Genomic DNA, 18,971 nt, shown 5'->3' on the forward strand with positions numbered 1-18,971 from the left:
GGCAGTCAGAAGCCCCTGACACGTCATAGGGACATGCCTGTACTTGTCATTGTGGCCCACTGATCTGGGTGTTGTCCAGCACCCCCGACAACAGTGTACTCTTTCAGGACACAGGACTTCTGATCTAAAGGGACACCTAACATTGTCCCTTAAAAACCACTAGGAGTGGGGCACCTGGGTGGCTCAGTTGGTTAAGCGTCCAACCCTTGATTTTGGCACAGGTCATGATGTCAGGGTTGTGTGATCAACTGAGCCCCGTGTTGGGCTCTGCACTGGGTATAGAGCCTGCCTGAAATTCTCTCTCCCTCCACCCCTCTCAATCCCTCTTTAAAAAGCAAAACAAAACAAAAACCACTGAGGGCAGCACTGTTTACAACCAAGATATAAAAGGAGCCCAAGTGTCCACTGACTAATGAGTAGATAAGGAAAATGTAGTATAAATATTACTCAGCCATAAAAAAGAATGAAATCTTGCCATTTGCAATGACAAGCATGGAGTTAGAGAGCATTATGCTAGGCAAGAAAGTCAGTCAGAAAAAGACAAACACCGTATGATTTCACTCGTAGGTGGAATTTAAGAAACAAAACAATGTTTTGTTAACAATGTTAACTGAGTCAGTTAAACATCTGCCTTCAGGTCAGATTATGATCCTGGGGTCCTGGAATTGAGCCCCACGTTGGGCTCCCTGCTCAGTGGGCTCTGCTTTTCCCTCTGTCCCTCCCCTGATTGTGCTTTCTTTCTCAAATAAATAAAATCTTTTAAAAAACTAGCCAAACAAAAAAAAACCCCAAACGAACATATGGGGGGAAAAAGGGGCAAACCAAGGAACAGACTCAACTATAAAGAAAAAAACTCGTGGTTACCAGGCAGGAGTGGGGTTGGAAGGATCAGTTAAATTGGTTGTGGGGATTAGGAGTGTACTTGATATCATGAGCACCAGGTAATATATATATTCCTGAATTATTATATTGTATACTGAAACTAATATGACACTGTATGTTAACTAACTGGAATTAAAATAAAAACTTAAGAAAAAAAAAACACTGGGGGGAAAACAGCAGAGAGAAAGGTGTATGCAACATTAGAGGGCACAGAGAAGCATAAGTGAAGGAATGTTCATTTGTTTTATACAAAGTGTACGTTGGCAGCAGGGCAAGGTTCACCTGCTACTTGGCATCCTTTGTGTAATGGAAACAATTCTGAGAAGCATAGCTCTACTTATTTCATTGAAAATATGTGAGGCCTCTATTGTGGCAACTGAGAGGAACAATAGAAATGTCTAGGATCAGTCAAGCTCACATCACTAGAAATTGTGCAGGGTGCAGGAGAGTCAAAGATCCAACCGGAAGGGAGGAAAGGTCTGCCAACTAGTAGTTCCACCCATACAACATCTGGGCCAAAGTTTCATTTAAAAATAAGGAAAACGTGCCCCACCCCTCCACCCCATCCAGTCTTTATGGACTTTACAGGAGTATTGTGAGAATGACAACGTATAAGACTAACTTTGCTAACTAAAAGCAATAAGCAAATATAAAATATTAGTGGTGTTTCTTAAACAATTCTGTACATTAAAAATCCAAATACACATTACCACTATATATATAAAATTATAGGAGACAAATAAATACAAATATTTATATACCAAAGAATATATGTAGTACTAATACAACTGCAATATATGCTATATAAATCTATAGTGTATAACATCATAATACATTCCATAGTATAACAAAATACAGAATCTTCTAAGTTTTAGAATTATATCAAGTAATTGTCCCCTCCTCTTCCATGAGGAAAAAGCCCCAAAGTGGTACTCCACCCTATTTTCTAAAAAGAACTGGCTCTTCCTCATGATTTGTAGTGTACCATGACCTTTCTTATCCAGACACCATAGCATATCTTGGTTCTGGACTCTTGCACAGTGCATTCCACAGGAGGAAGCCAGGGCCTGGGTCTGTTCTGAGGCATTTTCCCCACACCTACACTCCCAAACCTCGGTCTGGACTTAGTGGAGAAAACAGAACAATACATTTATTCCTATACTAAAAAATTTAGTAATTATTTCAAGTCTGTAAGTATAATTTAATGGCTTAGTGCAATAATTATTAAAATACATAGGTTCGTTGCTTTCCTTTAATATCACAAGATCATTTAGATTTAGCAGTTTAGCAGTTAATTAATCACATGGTGAAATAAAACAACTGCATTATTTCACTATTAACTGAATATCACGTTAACAAATGCACAGTTATCCAAGCCTTCTTCATTTCCTTTAAATGAAATAAAAAAGCAAAAATGCAGAACAAAAAAGATAGTGGGAAATTCTAAATTTACTTACTCTACATCATTTGACATCAAAATAGAATTTTTTCTTTCCTTCTATAAATCTTTGAGAAATGTACACCCCGCAGTTTATTTATCCTTTGTCATACAAATGATCTGTAATGGTTACTGAACATACTTACCTTTTTATTAGGAATATATTACTTGTTACATTCATCTAAATAATGGAAAGGTTACATTTTAAATAAATACGCATCTCTTTTACTACTAGTAAGAGCAAAACCCATAATTTATAGGACATAAAGATCACAATACCTGGCAATAAAGGAACAAATTTATAAAAGAGTTCTATGGATTTGTGTCGACATTCTGTTTGGGGCCTCCCACAGTGGGCTACCAGCCACTGGACCACATCCATTAAACACAATGACGCTGCAGGTGGAAATCCTCTAAATGGAGATAACACACTATATTTAATACATGTCCCAACATTTAGCATTTAGCTGATCCGAGAGTCTAGAAACCATTAACTCAATTTTGCCTAATACATGTAGAAACTTCATCAAAAGGCATTCAATTTATTTTTAATATATTATCACTAGTATACCATCGAAATGTCACAGGTTAAATAGGTCCTAAATGCTGCTTACCTTCATTTTTTTTTTAACTGAGGGAAAATTAAAAAGCATTTCTTAAAACAACAGCACCAATGTTTTCATGTTTCCTTTTCAATGTACCTTAAAACAAAGGGGGATTTGAAATCTAAAGTAGTGTTTCTCAAATTGTGGTCCCTCACCCAGCTGCATCAATATTATCTGTAAACCTGGCAGAAAATGTAAATTCTTGGCCCCACTCCAGACCTACTGAAAGATTCTGGGGGCAAAACCCAGCAACCTGTGTTTTAACAAGGTAATTCCGATGGAGGTTTCAGTTTGAGAACCAATGATCTAGAGAGGTCAAAAGTTAACAACAGGATCTGAAGGAAGCAATTTTAAAACAACAGGGAAAATATTAATATCCAATCTACGTGTGCCAATGCTTCTGCAGAGTGGTAGCAGCCAGCAGACCCCCCCTCCGACACCCTGCACAGATCTGGAGGGACTGATGCATAGCATACCCCATTCTTTTGGAGAATGAGACCTTACTAGGATGGAATTAACAGCAAAGACTGGATACCACTGGTTAGTAAGCCAGCCTTGGCTTTGGGTAGCTTCATTTCATAATTCTATAATTCCATCACGGTTAAAATGCTACTACGTCAATACTTCAGTTTTTATATTTCAAATTTACTCCATAATAGTTCATACATTTTCTGGTCAAATAATTCCACACCAAATATGTATTCAAAATTAGTGCAGATAAAATGAATGTCTGTTGCAAATTTGTACCTTAAACCAAACATTTTCAAACACAAAGCTTTTTAGTGTCCAAGAAATGGACTCCTATTTCCACTCATTCCTTGTTTAGGAAATTAATTCTTTATGTTTCCACACATTCCTTCCAAATTCTTTTTTACTAACTGAGAATTAGTTTTATGGTGGAAAAAAAAATTAAAAAGGAAGCAGTATCACCTACCGTGGCCTACGTCGCTTTTTTACTTTGTTTAAAGATACGTGCTTCTTTTCAATGATACGCCTTAGGTGATCAATGGCATCACAACATTGTTGAATTGTACCTGTTCTCAAGTATAAAAATATATTTCCAAAGGAGATATAGCTGATTATTGTTAATAAAATAGCATTATAAGTTTATTGACCTAGTTTTTTAACTAAAAGGGTAATTTTACAATAGAGTTAATATTGTTTCATCCCTCAGAAAACAAATTTTAAATAAAGGATTTACATTGTCCCAAAATAAAAACAAAACCCACATTCAAGATTGCAGGATAGTATAGTGCACATGCACAAACACACTTACAGCAATACTGCACCTAATGAGAAACTGCTTCACCAGCCCCCAGCCAGTCAAAGCACAGCTTCACATAATGCATTTGAGGTGGAAGAGACTCTATGGGTATTCCAAAACTCACATACCAGTCCAGATCCTATTTACCTCAATTTAAATCTATTATTTAAGGGGTATAAATTCCTTGACCTCCCCTTCTTCTTATGTAGGTTAAGCCATATGATAGCTTAATAATATAGCCACTATAGGAGAACCATTAGTAAAACCATCCACAGACATCTCGGGTTATTTAGGAAAGGAGCCTTACAGAACTTAACTTGAGTTCTGTAACCAAGAAAAGTTTTCTTTCTATGCTTTGAAAATATAGCAGTAATTTTTAAGAGTTAAGTTTCACTTGTTGAGAAAATTCACCTATATAAGCTGTCAAGATAAAGCAATTTTAAGCTCTTTGATGACAAGAGCTAACTTTTAAGCATTTTTACCCATAGTAGGCTATCAACATGAAGGATAATAGAGCTCAACCTGTGTTTTGAAAAAACAAACAAAATAAAATCTGGGTAAGTGAAAGAGCAGTTCTGCCGCACAGCTATGTGACCTAGACCAGTCGCTTACGTTCTCTGGGTAAGACGTCTAAGAAGATTTCAGCCCAGAAATTCCAGGATGTTCATAATACCTGCTGGACAGAACTTAATTGTAAAGATTGCGATTTATTACTCTCTTAGCTACTTTAAGTCTATCCTTCACACTTATTACCCTAAATGGGAGACGGGAGAAAAGAAAACACGTTATGAGAGAAATACTTGAGGCTTAACCCCTGAGTGGAAAAGCTCTTATAGATTTGTCAGGCAAACAGAACTGGTGTGCAAACGAAAACCTCAAAAAAGACCCACCTAAGGATTTCTCATCTGCGTGTGCTAACGCCAGACTTTCCAGGTATGTAACCAACGCTTCAAACACGAACTCTTCTACCAGAGATTCTTCTTCCCTGTAAAATAAAGAATACTGAAACTCATCTAGGAAAATAGTAAAGCAGGAGTGACAAGGGAAAAAAGTAATGTTATCCAAGAATACATAAATTAATTTTTTAAAAAAATGGCTCAAATTTTGAAACGTAAAGCAACCTAAAATACTTCCCAAAGAAGAAAACTTCCTCAAGAGGAGACCAAAAACTACACAAACCAAAAGAGGCAACACTGGCTTTTTCTCTGCGCACAAGGACCATTCCGTCTGTAGAACTGCTCATAGCACATAACCTCAGAACCACTGTTCTAACCACACTTCCACATACCTCATTAAAATTAATAGAAAAGAAGGTCTCATACCATACCCACATTCTTTCAAAATAAAAGAATTTCAAGCGCTCTCACCCTATCCAAAAAAGTAAGTCAACACCAATAGTAAACGCTAAGCCTTTTACAAGCACATCAGGCACATGAAAGTAATTAATTCAATCAACAATGTCTGTGGACCATCTTCTTTTATAGAGTAAACTCATGGGTGGGTGAAGGGCAGAGGGCAGAACTCTCCCTCGAAAATCTGCTCCTTCCTAACACAGGACGGTAAATGAGTAAGTAGAAGTACAAATTGGAATTTCTACTTGTGTGATGGAAGTCCTGGGTCACTGCACGGCCCACTGGGAAGGAGCACGTTCCTGGAACAAACAGAATGGGGTGAGGTGCTGGAGGATGGAGAGCATTTAGAACATTACAAACTGGTGTTGGTTTGGCAGAAATACTGTCCTAGTTTCTTTTTTTTAAGGTTGAATCCTAGGAGGGGCAAGGCCTGTCAGAGTTCCACAAGCTCCATATTTCCCCTAGTGTCACACACCCCAGTCTGACACTGAAAATAAAGGGCATTACCGATAAATGTGTGGTATGGGCAAAGACATGGAGGCAAGATGAAGAACTCTAGAGAGAGCAAGCAAACGGCAAAGCTAGAAGAAAAGGTTCACTTGGAAGAGCAGTTTGTGATGAGACTGCAAAAGTTGGGGGAAGGGGTCTTAAAAGACCCAGGCTGAGTATAATAGTATTTAGCTTAGGTATCAACACCAACTAAAGTAGGTAAGCAGAGAAATGACATGACAAAATGATGCCCTAGAATTGTGTTTCCAAAGAAAGGTGTACAAAGCAGTTCATTAGCATGCAGAAAGGAAACAACAGAACTTGTATTTATATTATTCAACATGCAAGATGTCAAAAAATTTATCACTCAATGCACCTTTTCTCAAAAAGCCAATTCAAATGTGATCCAACAAATCAGTATCCAAAAAGGAAGACAAGAGAGGAAAAGGAAACAAAAGATCAAACACCGGGAAGTAAAGGGGACATCCAAGAGGAGAGGCAAGGAGATCCAGACATGATAGGTGAGCAGGGACCCAAGGAAGAGACTTGTAACAGCTATCTCCACCGAAACACCACAGTATGGATTTTTCAACCTATACATAAGATGGCCCAAATTCCTCTCTTAATCTGGCCTCCCATGACCAGGTACTTAAAGTTCTTCTCCTGTCCATGTTCTAACTGGATCAGCTGACAGTGCTCATTTATCACACAAGAGAATTTTGCTTTGACATGCTCCTGCCATGTGCGGTGAACCAATGGAAACTGAGATACAGAATTTAAAGGGCAGTCCACACTCTCAAGACGGTATTTCTCCCAGATGTCAGTTGTGGTCTACTTCACACCACTCTGGAGAGCTCTGCTTCCCAAAACTAACATGAACCTTGTCACTAATTCCTTGGAATGGGCTCCTGTAATCTTTCATGGAAGCTGAAACTAGCCTCCACTGAACAGAATATCCCAGGATACTTTACCTAACAGCGAAAACACTGACCTTTACAGCTTTCCAAAATGCAAAAGTATATCATTTAGGGTACATACATACAAAATGAAACAAAAAAGACAAACAAGGGAATAAGTAACATGAAGGAAGAATGATTAGTTCAGAGCAGAGGAAGGTCTATTAATACTCTATTTCTTAACCTAGGTGGTGAGTATACAAAAACTCGTTTTATCACTATTCAGTACACTCTACAGTTTTTTTTAACCTGAGGCATACTTGACATATAACATTATATTATTTCCAGGAGTACAACATAATGACTCTGTATTTGTATACATTACAATATGATCACCACAATAAGTCTAGTTAACATTGATCACCATACAATTACAGAATTTTTTTCCTTGTGATGTGAACTTTTAAAATTAACTGTCCTAGCAAATTTTAAATATGCAATACAGTATTATTAACTATGGTCACCATACTCTACATTATGGGTACACCTCAGAGATATTACAAGTTTGGTTCCAGGTAACCAAAATAAAGCAATTACCTCAACAAAGGGAGTAGAATGAATTTTTTGGTTTCCCAGGGCATATAAAAGCTATGTTTACACTGTACTGTATATTAAGTGCACAACAGTATTATGTCTAAAAAAATGTATATTCCTTAATTAAAAATACTTTATTGCTAAAAAATGCTAACCATCTTCTGAGCTTTCAGCAAGTCATAATCATTTTGCTGATGGAGGGTCTTGCCTCGATGTTGATGGCTAGTGTTGACCGATCAGGTTCGTGGCTGCTCAAGGTTGGGTGGCTGTGACAATTTCTTCAGATAAGACAACAGAGAAGTTTGCTGCGTATATCAACTCTTTCTTTCAGACCCAATTTCTCTACAGCATGTGATGCTACTTGGTAGCATTTCACCCACAGCAGAATCTCTTTCAAAACTGAAATCCTCTCAAACCCCACCACTGCTTTACCAACTAAGTTTATACAGTACCCTAAATCCTCTACTGTCATTTCAACAATCTTCACAGCATCCTCACCAGGAGTAGAGTCCATCTCAAAGAACCACTTTCTTTGCTCATCCCGAAGAAGCAACTCCTCATCCATTAAAGTTTTGTCGTGAGATTGCAGCAATTCAGTCATACCTGCAGGCTTCACTTCTGATTCTGGCTCTCTTGCTCTTTTCACCCCATCTGAAGTTACTCCCTCCACTGAAGTCTTAAACCCCTATCAAGTCATCCATGAGGGTTAGAATCAACTTCTTCCAAACCCCTGTGAATGCTGATGTCTTGACCTCTTCCCATGAATCACGAACGTTCTTAATGGTGTTTAGAATGGTGAATCCTTTCCAGATTTTCAATTTACTTTGCCCGGATTCATCAGAGGAATCACTCTCGATGGCATCTATAGCCTTACGAAATATATATCTTGACTTGAAAGTCAAAATTACTCTTTGATCCATTAACTGCAGAATAGGTACTGTGTTAGCAGGCATGAAAACAAATAATCTCATGGTATCTCTCCATCAGAGCTTTTGGGTGACCAGGTGCATTGTCACTGAGCAGTAATATTTTGAAAGGAATCTTTGTTTCTGAGCAGTTCTCAACAGTAGGCTTAAAATATTCAGTAAACCAGGTTGTAAACAGATGTGCTATCATCCAGGCTTTGTTGTTCCATTTAGAGAGTACAGGCAGAGTAAATTTAGCATAATTCTGAAGGGCTCTAGGTTTTTCAGAATAGTAAATCAGTACTGGCTCTTAGTCACCAGCTACATTAGCCTCTAACGGGAGAGTCAGTCTGTCCTTTGAAGCTTGGAAGCAAGGCACTGACTTCTCCTCTCTAGCTATGAAAGTACTAGATGGATTTTTCTTCTAGTAGAAGGCTGTTTCATCTACACTGAGAATCTGTTGCTTAGTGTAGGCACCTTCATTAATTATCTGAGCTGGATCTTCCAGATAACTTGTTGCAGCTTCTGCATCAGCACTTGCTGCTTCATCTTGCACTTGAATGTTAGGAAAACGGTTTCCTTCCTGAAACCTCATGGATCCTCTGGTAGCTTCAGACTTTTCTTCTGCAGCTTTCTTACCTCTCTCACTGCATAGAACTGAAGAGAGTTAGGGCCTTGATCTGGATTAGGCTTTGGCTTAAGGGAGTTTTATGGCTATTCTGATCTTCTATCCAGACCATTACAACTTTCTTAGTATCAGCAGTAAGTCCGTTTCGCTTCCTTTTCATCCATGTGTTCAATGGAGTGTCAGCTTTAATTTTCTTCAAGAACTTCTCCTTGGCATTCACTACTTGTTTAACAGGTGTAAGAGGCCTAGCTTTTGGCCTGTTTTGGCTTTTGATATGCCTTCCGCACTAAGCTTAATCATTTCTAGCTTCTGATTTAAATTGAGAGATGTGCAACACTTCCTTTCACTTTAACACTTAGAGGCCATTGTAGGGTTATTAATTGTCCTAATTTCAACATTGTTGCATCTCAGGGAATGGAGGGTCCGAGGAGAGGGAGAGAGATAGGGGAACAGTCAGCTGGTGGAGCAGTCAAAACACACACAACATCAGTTAAGCTCATTGTCTTATATGGGAGCAATTCAAGGCACCCCAAAACAATTACAATAGTTATATCAAAGATCAACATCAGAGATCACCATGCCAAATACAGGAATAATGAAAAAGTTTAAAATAACGTACCAAAACATAAGAGATACAAAGTGAGTAAACGTTGGAAAAGTAGTGCCAATAGACCTACTCAAGGTCAATTTGTAAAAAATGCATTATCAGTGAAGAGAAATAAAATGAAGCAAAATAAGGGGTGTCTGGGTGGCTCAGTCGGTTAAGCGTCTGTCTCCCGCTCAGGTCATGATATTGGAGTCCCGGGATCGAGTTCCACCATCAGGCTCCTTGCTCAGATGAGAGAGAGTCTGCTTCTCCCTCTGCCCCCACCCTGCTCTCTCTCACTCTCTCTCAAATAAATACAATCTTTAAAAAAAAAAATGAAGCACAATAAAATGAGGCATGTCTGTATACCCCTATGACTTATTTATTTCATAATTGGAAGTTTGTACCTTTGACCCATCACCCATTTTGCCTAACCCTCTTCCCAGCCTGTGGCAACCACCAATCTGTTCTCTGTACCCATGAGTTTGTCTTTTTTTTTTTTTTTAAGATTTCACAAATAATAAGACCATAGGAATTTGTCTTTCTCTGTCTGACTTATATTACTTAACATAATGCCCTCAAGGTCCATCCATGTTTTCACAGATGGTATGATTTCCTTTTTTTTAGGGCTGAATAATACTCCATTGTATACATATACCACATTTTCTTTATCCATTCATCCCCTGATGGACACTCTCCATATTTTGGCTATTTTAAATAATGCTGCAATAATCATGGGGGTGCATACATCTTTTTGAATGTTTCATTTCCTTTGGATAAATACCCAAAAGGGGAATTGCTGGATCATATGGTACTTCTAATTATTGAGGAACCTCCATACTATTTTCCATAGTGGCTGTGTCAGTTTACATTCCTATCATCAGAGCACAAGGGTTCCCCTTTTTTTACATCCTTGCCAACATTTGTTATTTGTTGTCTTTTTCATAATAGCCATTCTAATCTCATTGTGGTTTGATTTGCATTGTCCTGATGACTAGTGATAGTGATCACCTTTTGTCACCATTCCATTTTATTGATGGTTTCCTGTGCCACACAGGATCTTTTAGTTGATACAGTCCCACATATTTATTTTTGCTTTTTTTGCCTCTGCTTTTGGAGTTAAAACCAAAACGTTGTCAAAACTGATGCCAGGGGCGCCTGGGTGGCTCAGTCGTTAAGCGTCTGCCTTCGGCTCAGGGCGTGATCCCAGCGTTCTGGGATCAAGCCCCACATCAGGCTCCCTCCGCTGAGAGCCTGCTTCTTCCTCTCCCACTCCCCCTGCTTGTGTTCCCTCTCTCGCTGGCTGTCCCTCTGTGTCAAATAAATAAAAAAAATCTTAAAAAAAAAAAAAACACCTGATGTCAAACAGCTTACCACATGTTTTCTTCCAGGAATTTTATGGTTTCAGGTCTTACATTCAAGTCCTTAATCCATTTTGAGTTAATTTTTGTGTATGGTGTAAGATACTAGTCTAGTTTCATTCTTTTGCATGTGGCTGTCTGGTTTTCCCAACACCAACATGAAGTAAAGAGACTGTCCTTTTTTTCCCACTGTTTATTCTTGGCTCCTGAGTCAAAAATTAATTGACCGTGTTCGCATGGGTTTGTTTCAAGGCTCTCTATTTTGTTTCATTGACCTGTTTTATGCCAATACCACACTGTTCTGATTACTACAGCTTTTGTAGTATAGTTTGAAACTGGGGAGCATGATGCCTCCAACTTTGTTCTTTGTTCTCAAGATTGCTTTGGCTCTTCAATGTATTTTGTATTTCTACACAAATTTTAGGGTTGTTTGGTTTCTGCAAAAAATGCCATTAGAATTTTGATAGGGACTGCACTGAATGTGTTGATTGCTTTGGGGAGTATAGACGTTTTAACAATATAAATCCTTCCAATCCATGAGCGTGATACATCTTCCCACTGATTTGTGTCTTCTTCAGTTGCTTTCACCAATGTCTTATGGTTTTTAATGTACAGGTCTCCCACCTCCTTGGTTAAATTTATTCCTAGGTATTTTATTCTTTTTGATGCAATTATAAATGGGATTTTTTTCTTAATTTCACATCCTGATAATTGGCTATTAAAGTATAGAAATGCAATAGATTTGTGTATATTGATTTTGTGTCCTACAACTTTACTGAATTCATTTATTAGTTCTAATAGTTTTTTGGCGAAGTCTTTAGGGTTTTCTATATATAATACCATGTCATCTGAAAATGGTGACAGATTCATATATATGCTTTAAACATTCTTCTGTACATATAAGTTTCACAATTTAAAAAGCTTAAAAAAACCACTGTGGCCTCAAACTCTTGTCAATTTTCATATAAACATGCACATGTACACACACACACACACACACAGTTTCCTATCCATCCATCTATCCATCATTTCTCTCTTTCTATCATCTTTCTTCTCTTTACAACTGTTCCTCTCATCTTTATCATAACTGTCATTTCCTGAGAGAAACTATCTGGACCAAACAACGTCAGGCTCCTCATTATAAGATTACTTGTAACCATCTACTACTACTTCAAAGAACTGATTTCAGCAACAAGTTTTACAATTATCTGTGTGATTAATTATTACCAATCTCTTTTTTTAAATGCAACCCTCATGAATGACTATATCTTTTTATCACAAGCATTTGGCACAGTGCCTGGCATATAATATTCTTAATAACAATAAATGAATGAACAAACACTACTCTTTGGAGCACAGAAGAGGAGTATCTAACCCAGCTTGAGTAGGTTAAGAAGTCTTCCTGTAGCATTTATACTTAGATGAAGCTTAAAGGGTAAATAAATCAGCCATGGCATTTCAGACCAAAGGGATAGGGTAGAGATAAAAAATAGGATGTTATATAAGGAGATAAAGACATTTTATTTTCTTTAACTGTGGAGTTAGAAGTTTGGAAGGGAGCATAGTGAGACTGGCCAGGTGCTCCAAAGATTATGTCTTCTGTTCCATTTACAACAGTGCTGTGGTATTATGTTTGTATGTATTTCTCAGTAGTTTCTGAGCTTCCTGAATGTGAACTGCATTTTAACTCATTTTTTAATCCTCAGAAAATAGCACAGCACCTGACACATAACAGTTAACTAAATGCCTGATATATGAATACATGGAGTACATAAATAGCAGTCACTTTTCACAATCACTACTAAAAATTTCAAGAGCTTATTTTATATTCTTCCCTGTCATGTGGCTTACTCACCTGAATTCTCTATAGATATTATTAAAGGCAAGGGATGCTCCTAGCCTCTTGAAAGCATTGGGGTGAAGCGCAAAGCTGTACAGTCGCTTGAAAAGCGATTTGGTGTTTACTGGACTTTTTTCCTGCTGCTGTGGTGTTGTCTGCTTAATGGACCATCTGAGGAATTCACGAATACACCAACCACAAAAATCTCTTAAAGTACTGTCAACAGAGTCTACAATTCCATCCTAAAACAAAACATAAGATGACAATTTGAACACCCTGGTCTTCTCTGAGCATAACTACAGCATATTGTGAAAATTAATTTAGAGCACTATTCAAGAGAAAAAAAGCACTAGGTAAAACCGCTCAGATTGTTTAGAATCTAAACTCTAGTGTCCTTCTGACATAAGGAAAACACTTTCTTTTAAAAAAACTAAGAAGCAGGGCGCCTGGGTGGCTCAGTCAGTTAAGCTTCTGCCTTTGGCTCAGGTTATGATCCCAGGGTCCTGGGATTGAGCCTCACATCAGTCTCCTTGCTCAGCAGGGAGCCTAATTCTCCCCCGCCCGCCGCTTCCCCTGCTAAAACTATACTGAACACTGAAATAAGGGAGTTCTTCTACTTAACATCCCCAGTTATTTGCTACATGCAAAATCTTTGATTATAGTGCTAATTAGAATTTAAGAAGCAATTAAATGTGGAAATGTGAAACAGTGATATTTATTGCTTCTTAGAGCGGTGGTAAATAATGCATGTGCTGACATTAGGGAATTAGCAATTCTTACTGGAAAACTATAGACATGCTTTCACTCAAGTGCTGTATCAACTTTACATTTCCTCCTTTACCTTTCCTTTCCTTAGCTATCTCACTTTACATTATCATGATCTTAACTGATTTCTTTTTGAAACCCTTACTTAAGCCCCCTTCATGGATCAAGAGGGGAAGAGAAACAGCTAAGATAAAAACTTCAGAAAAGAAACATAATAAATCCATCTGAATGCAAATAAGCCACAAGTTAAATTTTTTTAAAGATTTTATTTATTTATTTATCAGAGAGAGAAGGAGAGCACAAGCAGGGGGAGCAGCAGGCAGAGGGAGAAGCAGGCTCCCCACTGAGCAAGGAGCCCGATGTCGGACTTGATCCCAGGAACCTGGGATCATGACGTGAGCTGAATGCAGACGCTTAACCGACTGAACCATCCAGGTGCCCCACAAGTTAAATTTAATTAAATGTATTTATTATAGGCAGGGCTCACTGGTAGACACTGCAGGGAATTAAAACACAGATACCATGTCACCATCCTAATTTAAAATGTCCAGTAACTCCCGCTACCTACAACATGGCATCCAACTAGGGTAACTCTGAGAGTAAAAAAGCACTATTTTAATTACACAACCAGGATAATCAGGGCTGTCTTGGGCAAACTGGAGCATGTGGTTGCCCTACATGCAATGTTCTGCTCCTCTGCCTGGAATGTCTGTCCAGCCCACCTTGCAATATGCTCCCATGCAAGCAGAACACATCAGCCGAAATCCTCACAAACACACCAAGCACCTACTGCCTTTATTTCCTCTGTCCAGATGCCCAATGTCAAATTCCCTATTTCCTCTGGCTCCTCTCTGAGTTCCTCTCAAAGTTAACAGAAAGTGGTGGCACACAGATTCAAATTGGAATCAGTTTACAAAAACATGGAATTAAAAGACGTGTGTTTGGACAAACTTGCTATGCATTTAACTGGAGCCTCTGATTCCAAAGTCAATATATGACAAAAGCAAATTATAGTATGAAAAAACAGGTAAAATCAAATAAGACGACATGTAACATGTAAAGGAATCAAATGTAAACTCATTTGCAAAAACTGAGAAAATTATAATAAAATCAGTGTCAAAATACACTAAGGCTTTAGCTGACCTCCCTGATTCTGCCCTCAATGAACCAGTGATCAAATCTTAATTATTCTACCTCTACAGTCTCCGTATAGTTCTACAGAAATGGATACTCTTTCTCGGGCTCTTAAGTTGTCGCATCTGAATGCAGGAGAAAACTGGATAAGCTCAAAAAATCCTTTTAATTATTGTACTATGGATTTTTTTTTCAAGAGGGTACTGCAACTGATAAAAAGTCCAAGAATTCTTATTCACTTCTTCTACTCTACACACACACACACACACACACACACACACACACACACACAGAGCCTTAATGTAGATGAAGTTTGTCAATTATAACCAATCTCCCAAAAAAGAGGACAATATAACAACACAAAATGTGCAGGGGCACCTGGGTAGCTCAGTTGATTGAGCACCTAACTCTCGGTTTTGGTTCAGGTCATGATCTCATGGGTTGTGGGATCGAGCCCCATGTCAGGCTCTGCACTCAGCATGAAGTCTACTTGAGGACTCTCTCCCTCTGCCCTTCCCCCACTTGTGCTCTCTCTTTCTCTCTCAAACAAATAAATCTTTGAAAAAAAGGGTACACTGCTTGCAGATATTTAAAAGTAACATTTCAGTAAATAACTATGGCACCCTGTCGGTTAAAATGTCATTTCACAAATTCTCTAAAACAAAAGAAAAAAAGACTATGATCTAGCTACCTGCTACATTTTGATATCTTGACAGGTAATTTTTCTTAAAGTTCTAAATGTAGATCAAATATAACTAGTCGATGCGAATAACAGGAAAAGAATCAACCACTACTTACCAATATCTTCTCTAGTAAGGCGACAGTATCCTGACTTTCAAATTTCTTATTGTTTGTGAACCAGTGAATCAGTTGCATAACTAGGGGCTCATATAGTTGCCTTGTCACCTGAAGAACAATACCATTAGAGTTTATTTTCTTTATGTTAAAGTAATTTAATATTGGAAAGAGTTCTGTTTAAATGACAGGAAAAATTAAATGATAAAACTACAGTGGTTTTATTAGTTTCCTTTTCTAGTTAAAATTCAATGATGAGAATGTTCTTTCTAGCTCTTCTTCTCTTTTTCCTAAAAGTCAAGCAGAGAAAACAACGCATACTAAAACGTATTGTTCTTCTAATGTGGAGGCAGGTACTGATAGTTTTTTAAAAATATTTATCTTCGGGGCGCCTGGGTGGCACAGCGGTTAAGCGCCTGCTTTCGGCTCAGGGCGTGATCCCAGCGTTATGGGATCGAGCCCCACATCAGGCTCTTTCACTATGAGCCTGCTTCTTCCTCTCCCACTCCCCCTGCTTGTGTTCCCTCTCTCGCTGGCTGTTTCTATCTCTGTCAAATAAATAAATAAAATCTTTAAAAAAAAAAAAATTTATCTTCAATAATTTGATTCTAAACATGCATATAAGGTATTCTGGATCAGAGACATTAACATTATTCAACTAAAAAGCAAATAGTGACCAGGGAACCTGGGTGGCTCAGTCAGTTAAGCATCTGACAATTGATACCAGCTCAGGTCATGATCTCAGGGTCATGAGATTGAGCCCCGATGCCCAGCATGGAGCCTGCTTAAGACTCTTCTCTCTCCCGCACTTCCTGCCCCATCCCCCCCACCTCGTTCTCCCTCTCCCTCTCAAAAAAAAANCCAAAAAAAAAAAAAAAAAGGCAAATAACGACCATGTGGTGCCCTACAGTGTGATTCACACCCTTGTGGTGACAAAATGAAAGCCAGATCAACACCCTACGTATACAAACTTTAAAACCCATATCACAGAATAAGAGATACAGGACAAAAAAATCAACTCTCTCACCCTGCCAAAAAGAAGGAGTAAAATCTTTACCACTTGGAGCTGAAATGGAAAAGATCTTGGGTTCTCACTTCAACCTTCTAGAATGTAAATAAAGTTTGTCCAGGAGCACAGAGCCTTGTGGGTCTCTGGCTTTTACATCTGGGGATGTCTACCAGGCCTGGACTCCTCCCCTCTGAAAGGATAGCCAGGGAAACAGTACTCATCTTCCTGGAACCTTGGGAGCTTAACCTAGTGGCCTAATCTGGTGTGACCATGTGATCTCTTGGGGAAATAAAAGAAGTCTTATTATCCTTTTGGATCACGGCAGTTACTAGACAAAGTGGTTACATATCTAATCCTCATTATACATGAAAAGTAAAATGTTTATGGCTATATATGAAAATTAAAATGCTTACAGCAGAAATGAAGGCAAACTTTGTATCTTAAACTCTTCTGTGTCTCACAAAACTAAGGCTCCTATAGGAATACCAAGAAATCCAGGGGAGTTTTATATCCCCACTGACACTGAGGTCAAGAATGAGGCACTTTGGTACATATATCATGTCAAAACCATATAAAATGTCTCAGGACTCAGACTAAACAACACAGACCTCTTGCCCTTGGATATTTTTCCCCAAAAGAGTATCTTTCTAACCTTAGAATTACTCAGAGTAAAAGTTCTTACCTTTCAGTGTGGAAGTTTAAACTGTCTTAACACATCACTTTTTTTTTTTCCAAAAGAATTATACTCTCTTATCCATAGTATGTAAATTATATACATATAATACACATGCATACACACAAATGTATATATATACATACCTTACAGAAATTACAGAAAATATAGAAAACTAACCATCTATAAATCCTACAACACAAAGGTAACCACTGTGAACATTCACAATCACTGTAACTTTCAAAATATTTTATTTACACACATTTAAATATACATATATGCATGTGTAAAAATAAATATACATTTTTGTAACCACTTTTCCTCTTAATTTTGAATATTTTCATATAAATACATAAGTTATATTAATATTTTATTAGCTGCCTAGTATCTCATATATAGATATACCATGATCCAGTTGCCCAAATCCTATTATTAGAAATGTAGGTATTTCTGACTATTAGGAAGAGATCACTGAAAAGTCACATACACTGTTCTGAGCACATCTCTAGTAATGAAAGTACTGGACCAGGGCTGCAGATCACCCAGCCTTCCTTTTGCTCTGCACACAAAAAGCCTGTGCCCATTCACATTCTCACCAGCCACAACGCCCAAGATCCTTTCCCTACATGCTTGGCAACACTAAACACTGTCAATTTTTAAAAATATTTGACAACAGGGGCACCTGTGTGGCTCAGCCAGCTAAGCATCTGCTCAGGTCATGATCCCAGCCCCACATCGGGCTCCCTGCCCAGCAGGGAGGCTACTTCTCCCTCTCACTTTGCTGCTCCCCCTGCTTGTGCTCTCTCTCTGACTCTGTCAAATAAATAAAACCTTTTTAAAAAAAAATTAATAAAATATTTGACAACAGATGTAAACAATATCATTTTAATTTGAATTTCCTTATTTACTAAAAAGAAAATATTTAAAAATATGTTTCATTGGCCATATATATTTCTTCATTTATAAACTGCCTATTTGTGGTCTTTATCCATTTGCCAATTTCAAGCTTTTACCTTCTGTGGAATGTTGCAAAAAAATTTCCCTACATTACCTATATATATATAAAAATTATGGGTTTTTTGGCATTCAGTATTTTTCAATACTTAAAAAGTCAAAACTATCAAGACATTAACATTTTTCTTCTATACATCTGCCTTCTATATTTTGTAAGAAAATCTCCCTTTCTATGCAGACTTTAGGGAAAAACATGGGAGGATGCCTATAACGTAATGATAACAAAATCCATCCAAGTAACAGAAATCACATTTTGTACATAAAAGTTTTTTAATGTTATGATCCTTTTAATAAATAAAACATATATGCATGTTTGTAAAAACACGTTTTTACAAAGATCTGGGCATATATTCACCAACCTTTCAGCAGAGGAGAAAGTGGCTTTTCCAGGGGAATAAGACTAGGAAAGGGGTGATGAGATGGAGATTTACTTTTAGCTTCATGTGTTTCTATATTAAGTAACATACTTTACTCAATGAAAAAGACCATTCCAATCCAAAGATACACATAGACAGACATGCTATAACTCATTACATTCTTCTGTAATATATTTATAGTTTGTTTTTCCTTCTTAATTTGAAATCAATTTTTCATGTTAGCCAACTGGCCTAATATGATTAACTAAACGATCCATTTCTAACTTAGAAAGCCTCTTCTACCATATCTACAATTTTTATGTATACACATGGGTCCACTTGGCAGCTAGGAGACCCTCCCACTGACCTATCTGTGCCTAGTTCG

The 18,971-nt window shown here is 37.8% G+C and overlaps 1 protein-coding gene across 9 annotated transcripts in view; it reads right to left on the reverse strand.

Annotated features, from left to right (window-relative positions):
- PRKDC (protein kinase, DNA-activated, catalytic subunit) overlaps positions 1-18,971 on the reverse strand; it is a 247,506-nt gene that overhangs the window by 170,105 nt on the left and 58,430 nt on the right. For all 9 annotated transcript variants that reach the window (XR_004622659.1, XM_034650151.1, XM_034650152.1 and 6 more), the window contains 5 exons: positions 15,538-15,645; positions 12,856-13,082; positions 5,080-5,174; positions 3,860-3,959; positions 2,600-2,733 (listed from right to left, as the gene is read on the reverse strand). Coding sequence is in view for 8 of the 9 variants with exons in the window: in XM_034650151.1 (XP_034506042.1) it covers positions 2,600-2,733; positions 3,860-3,959; positions 5,080-5,174; positions 12,856-13,082; positions 15,538-15,645 (664 nt within the window). In the remaining variant the exon portion in view is untranslated. The remainder of the gene's footprint in view (positions 1-2,599; positions 2,734-3,859; positions 3,960-5,079; positions 5,175-12,855; positions 13,083-15,537; positions 15,646-18,971) is intronic.

Source organism: Ailuropoda melanoleuca, unplaced genomic scaffold, assembly GCF_002007445.2.
Source record: "Ailuropoda melanoleuca isolate Jingjing unplaced genomic scaffold, ASM200744v2 unplaced-scaffold11384, whole genome shotgun sequence".
In the NCBI taxonomy this organism is placed as follows: Eukaryota; Metazoa; Chordata; class Mammalia; order Carnivora; family Ursidae; genus Ailuropoda; species Ailuropoda melanoleuca.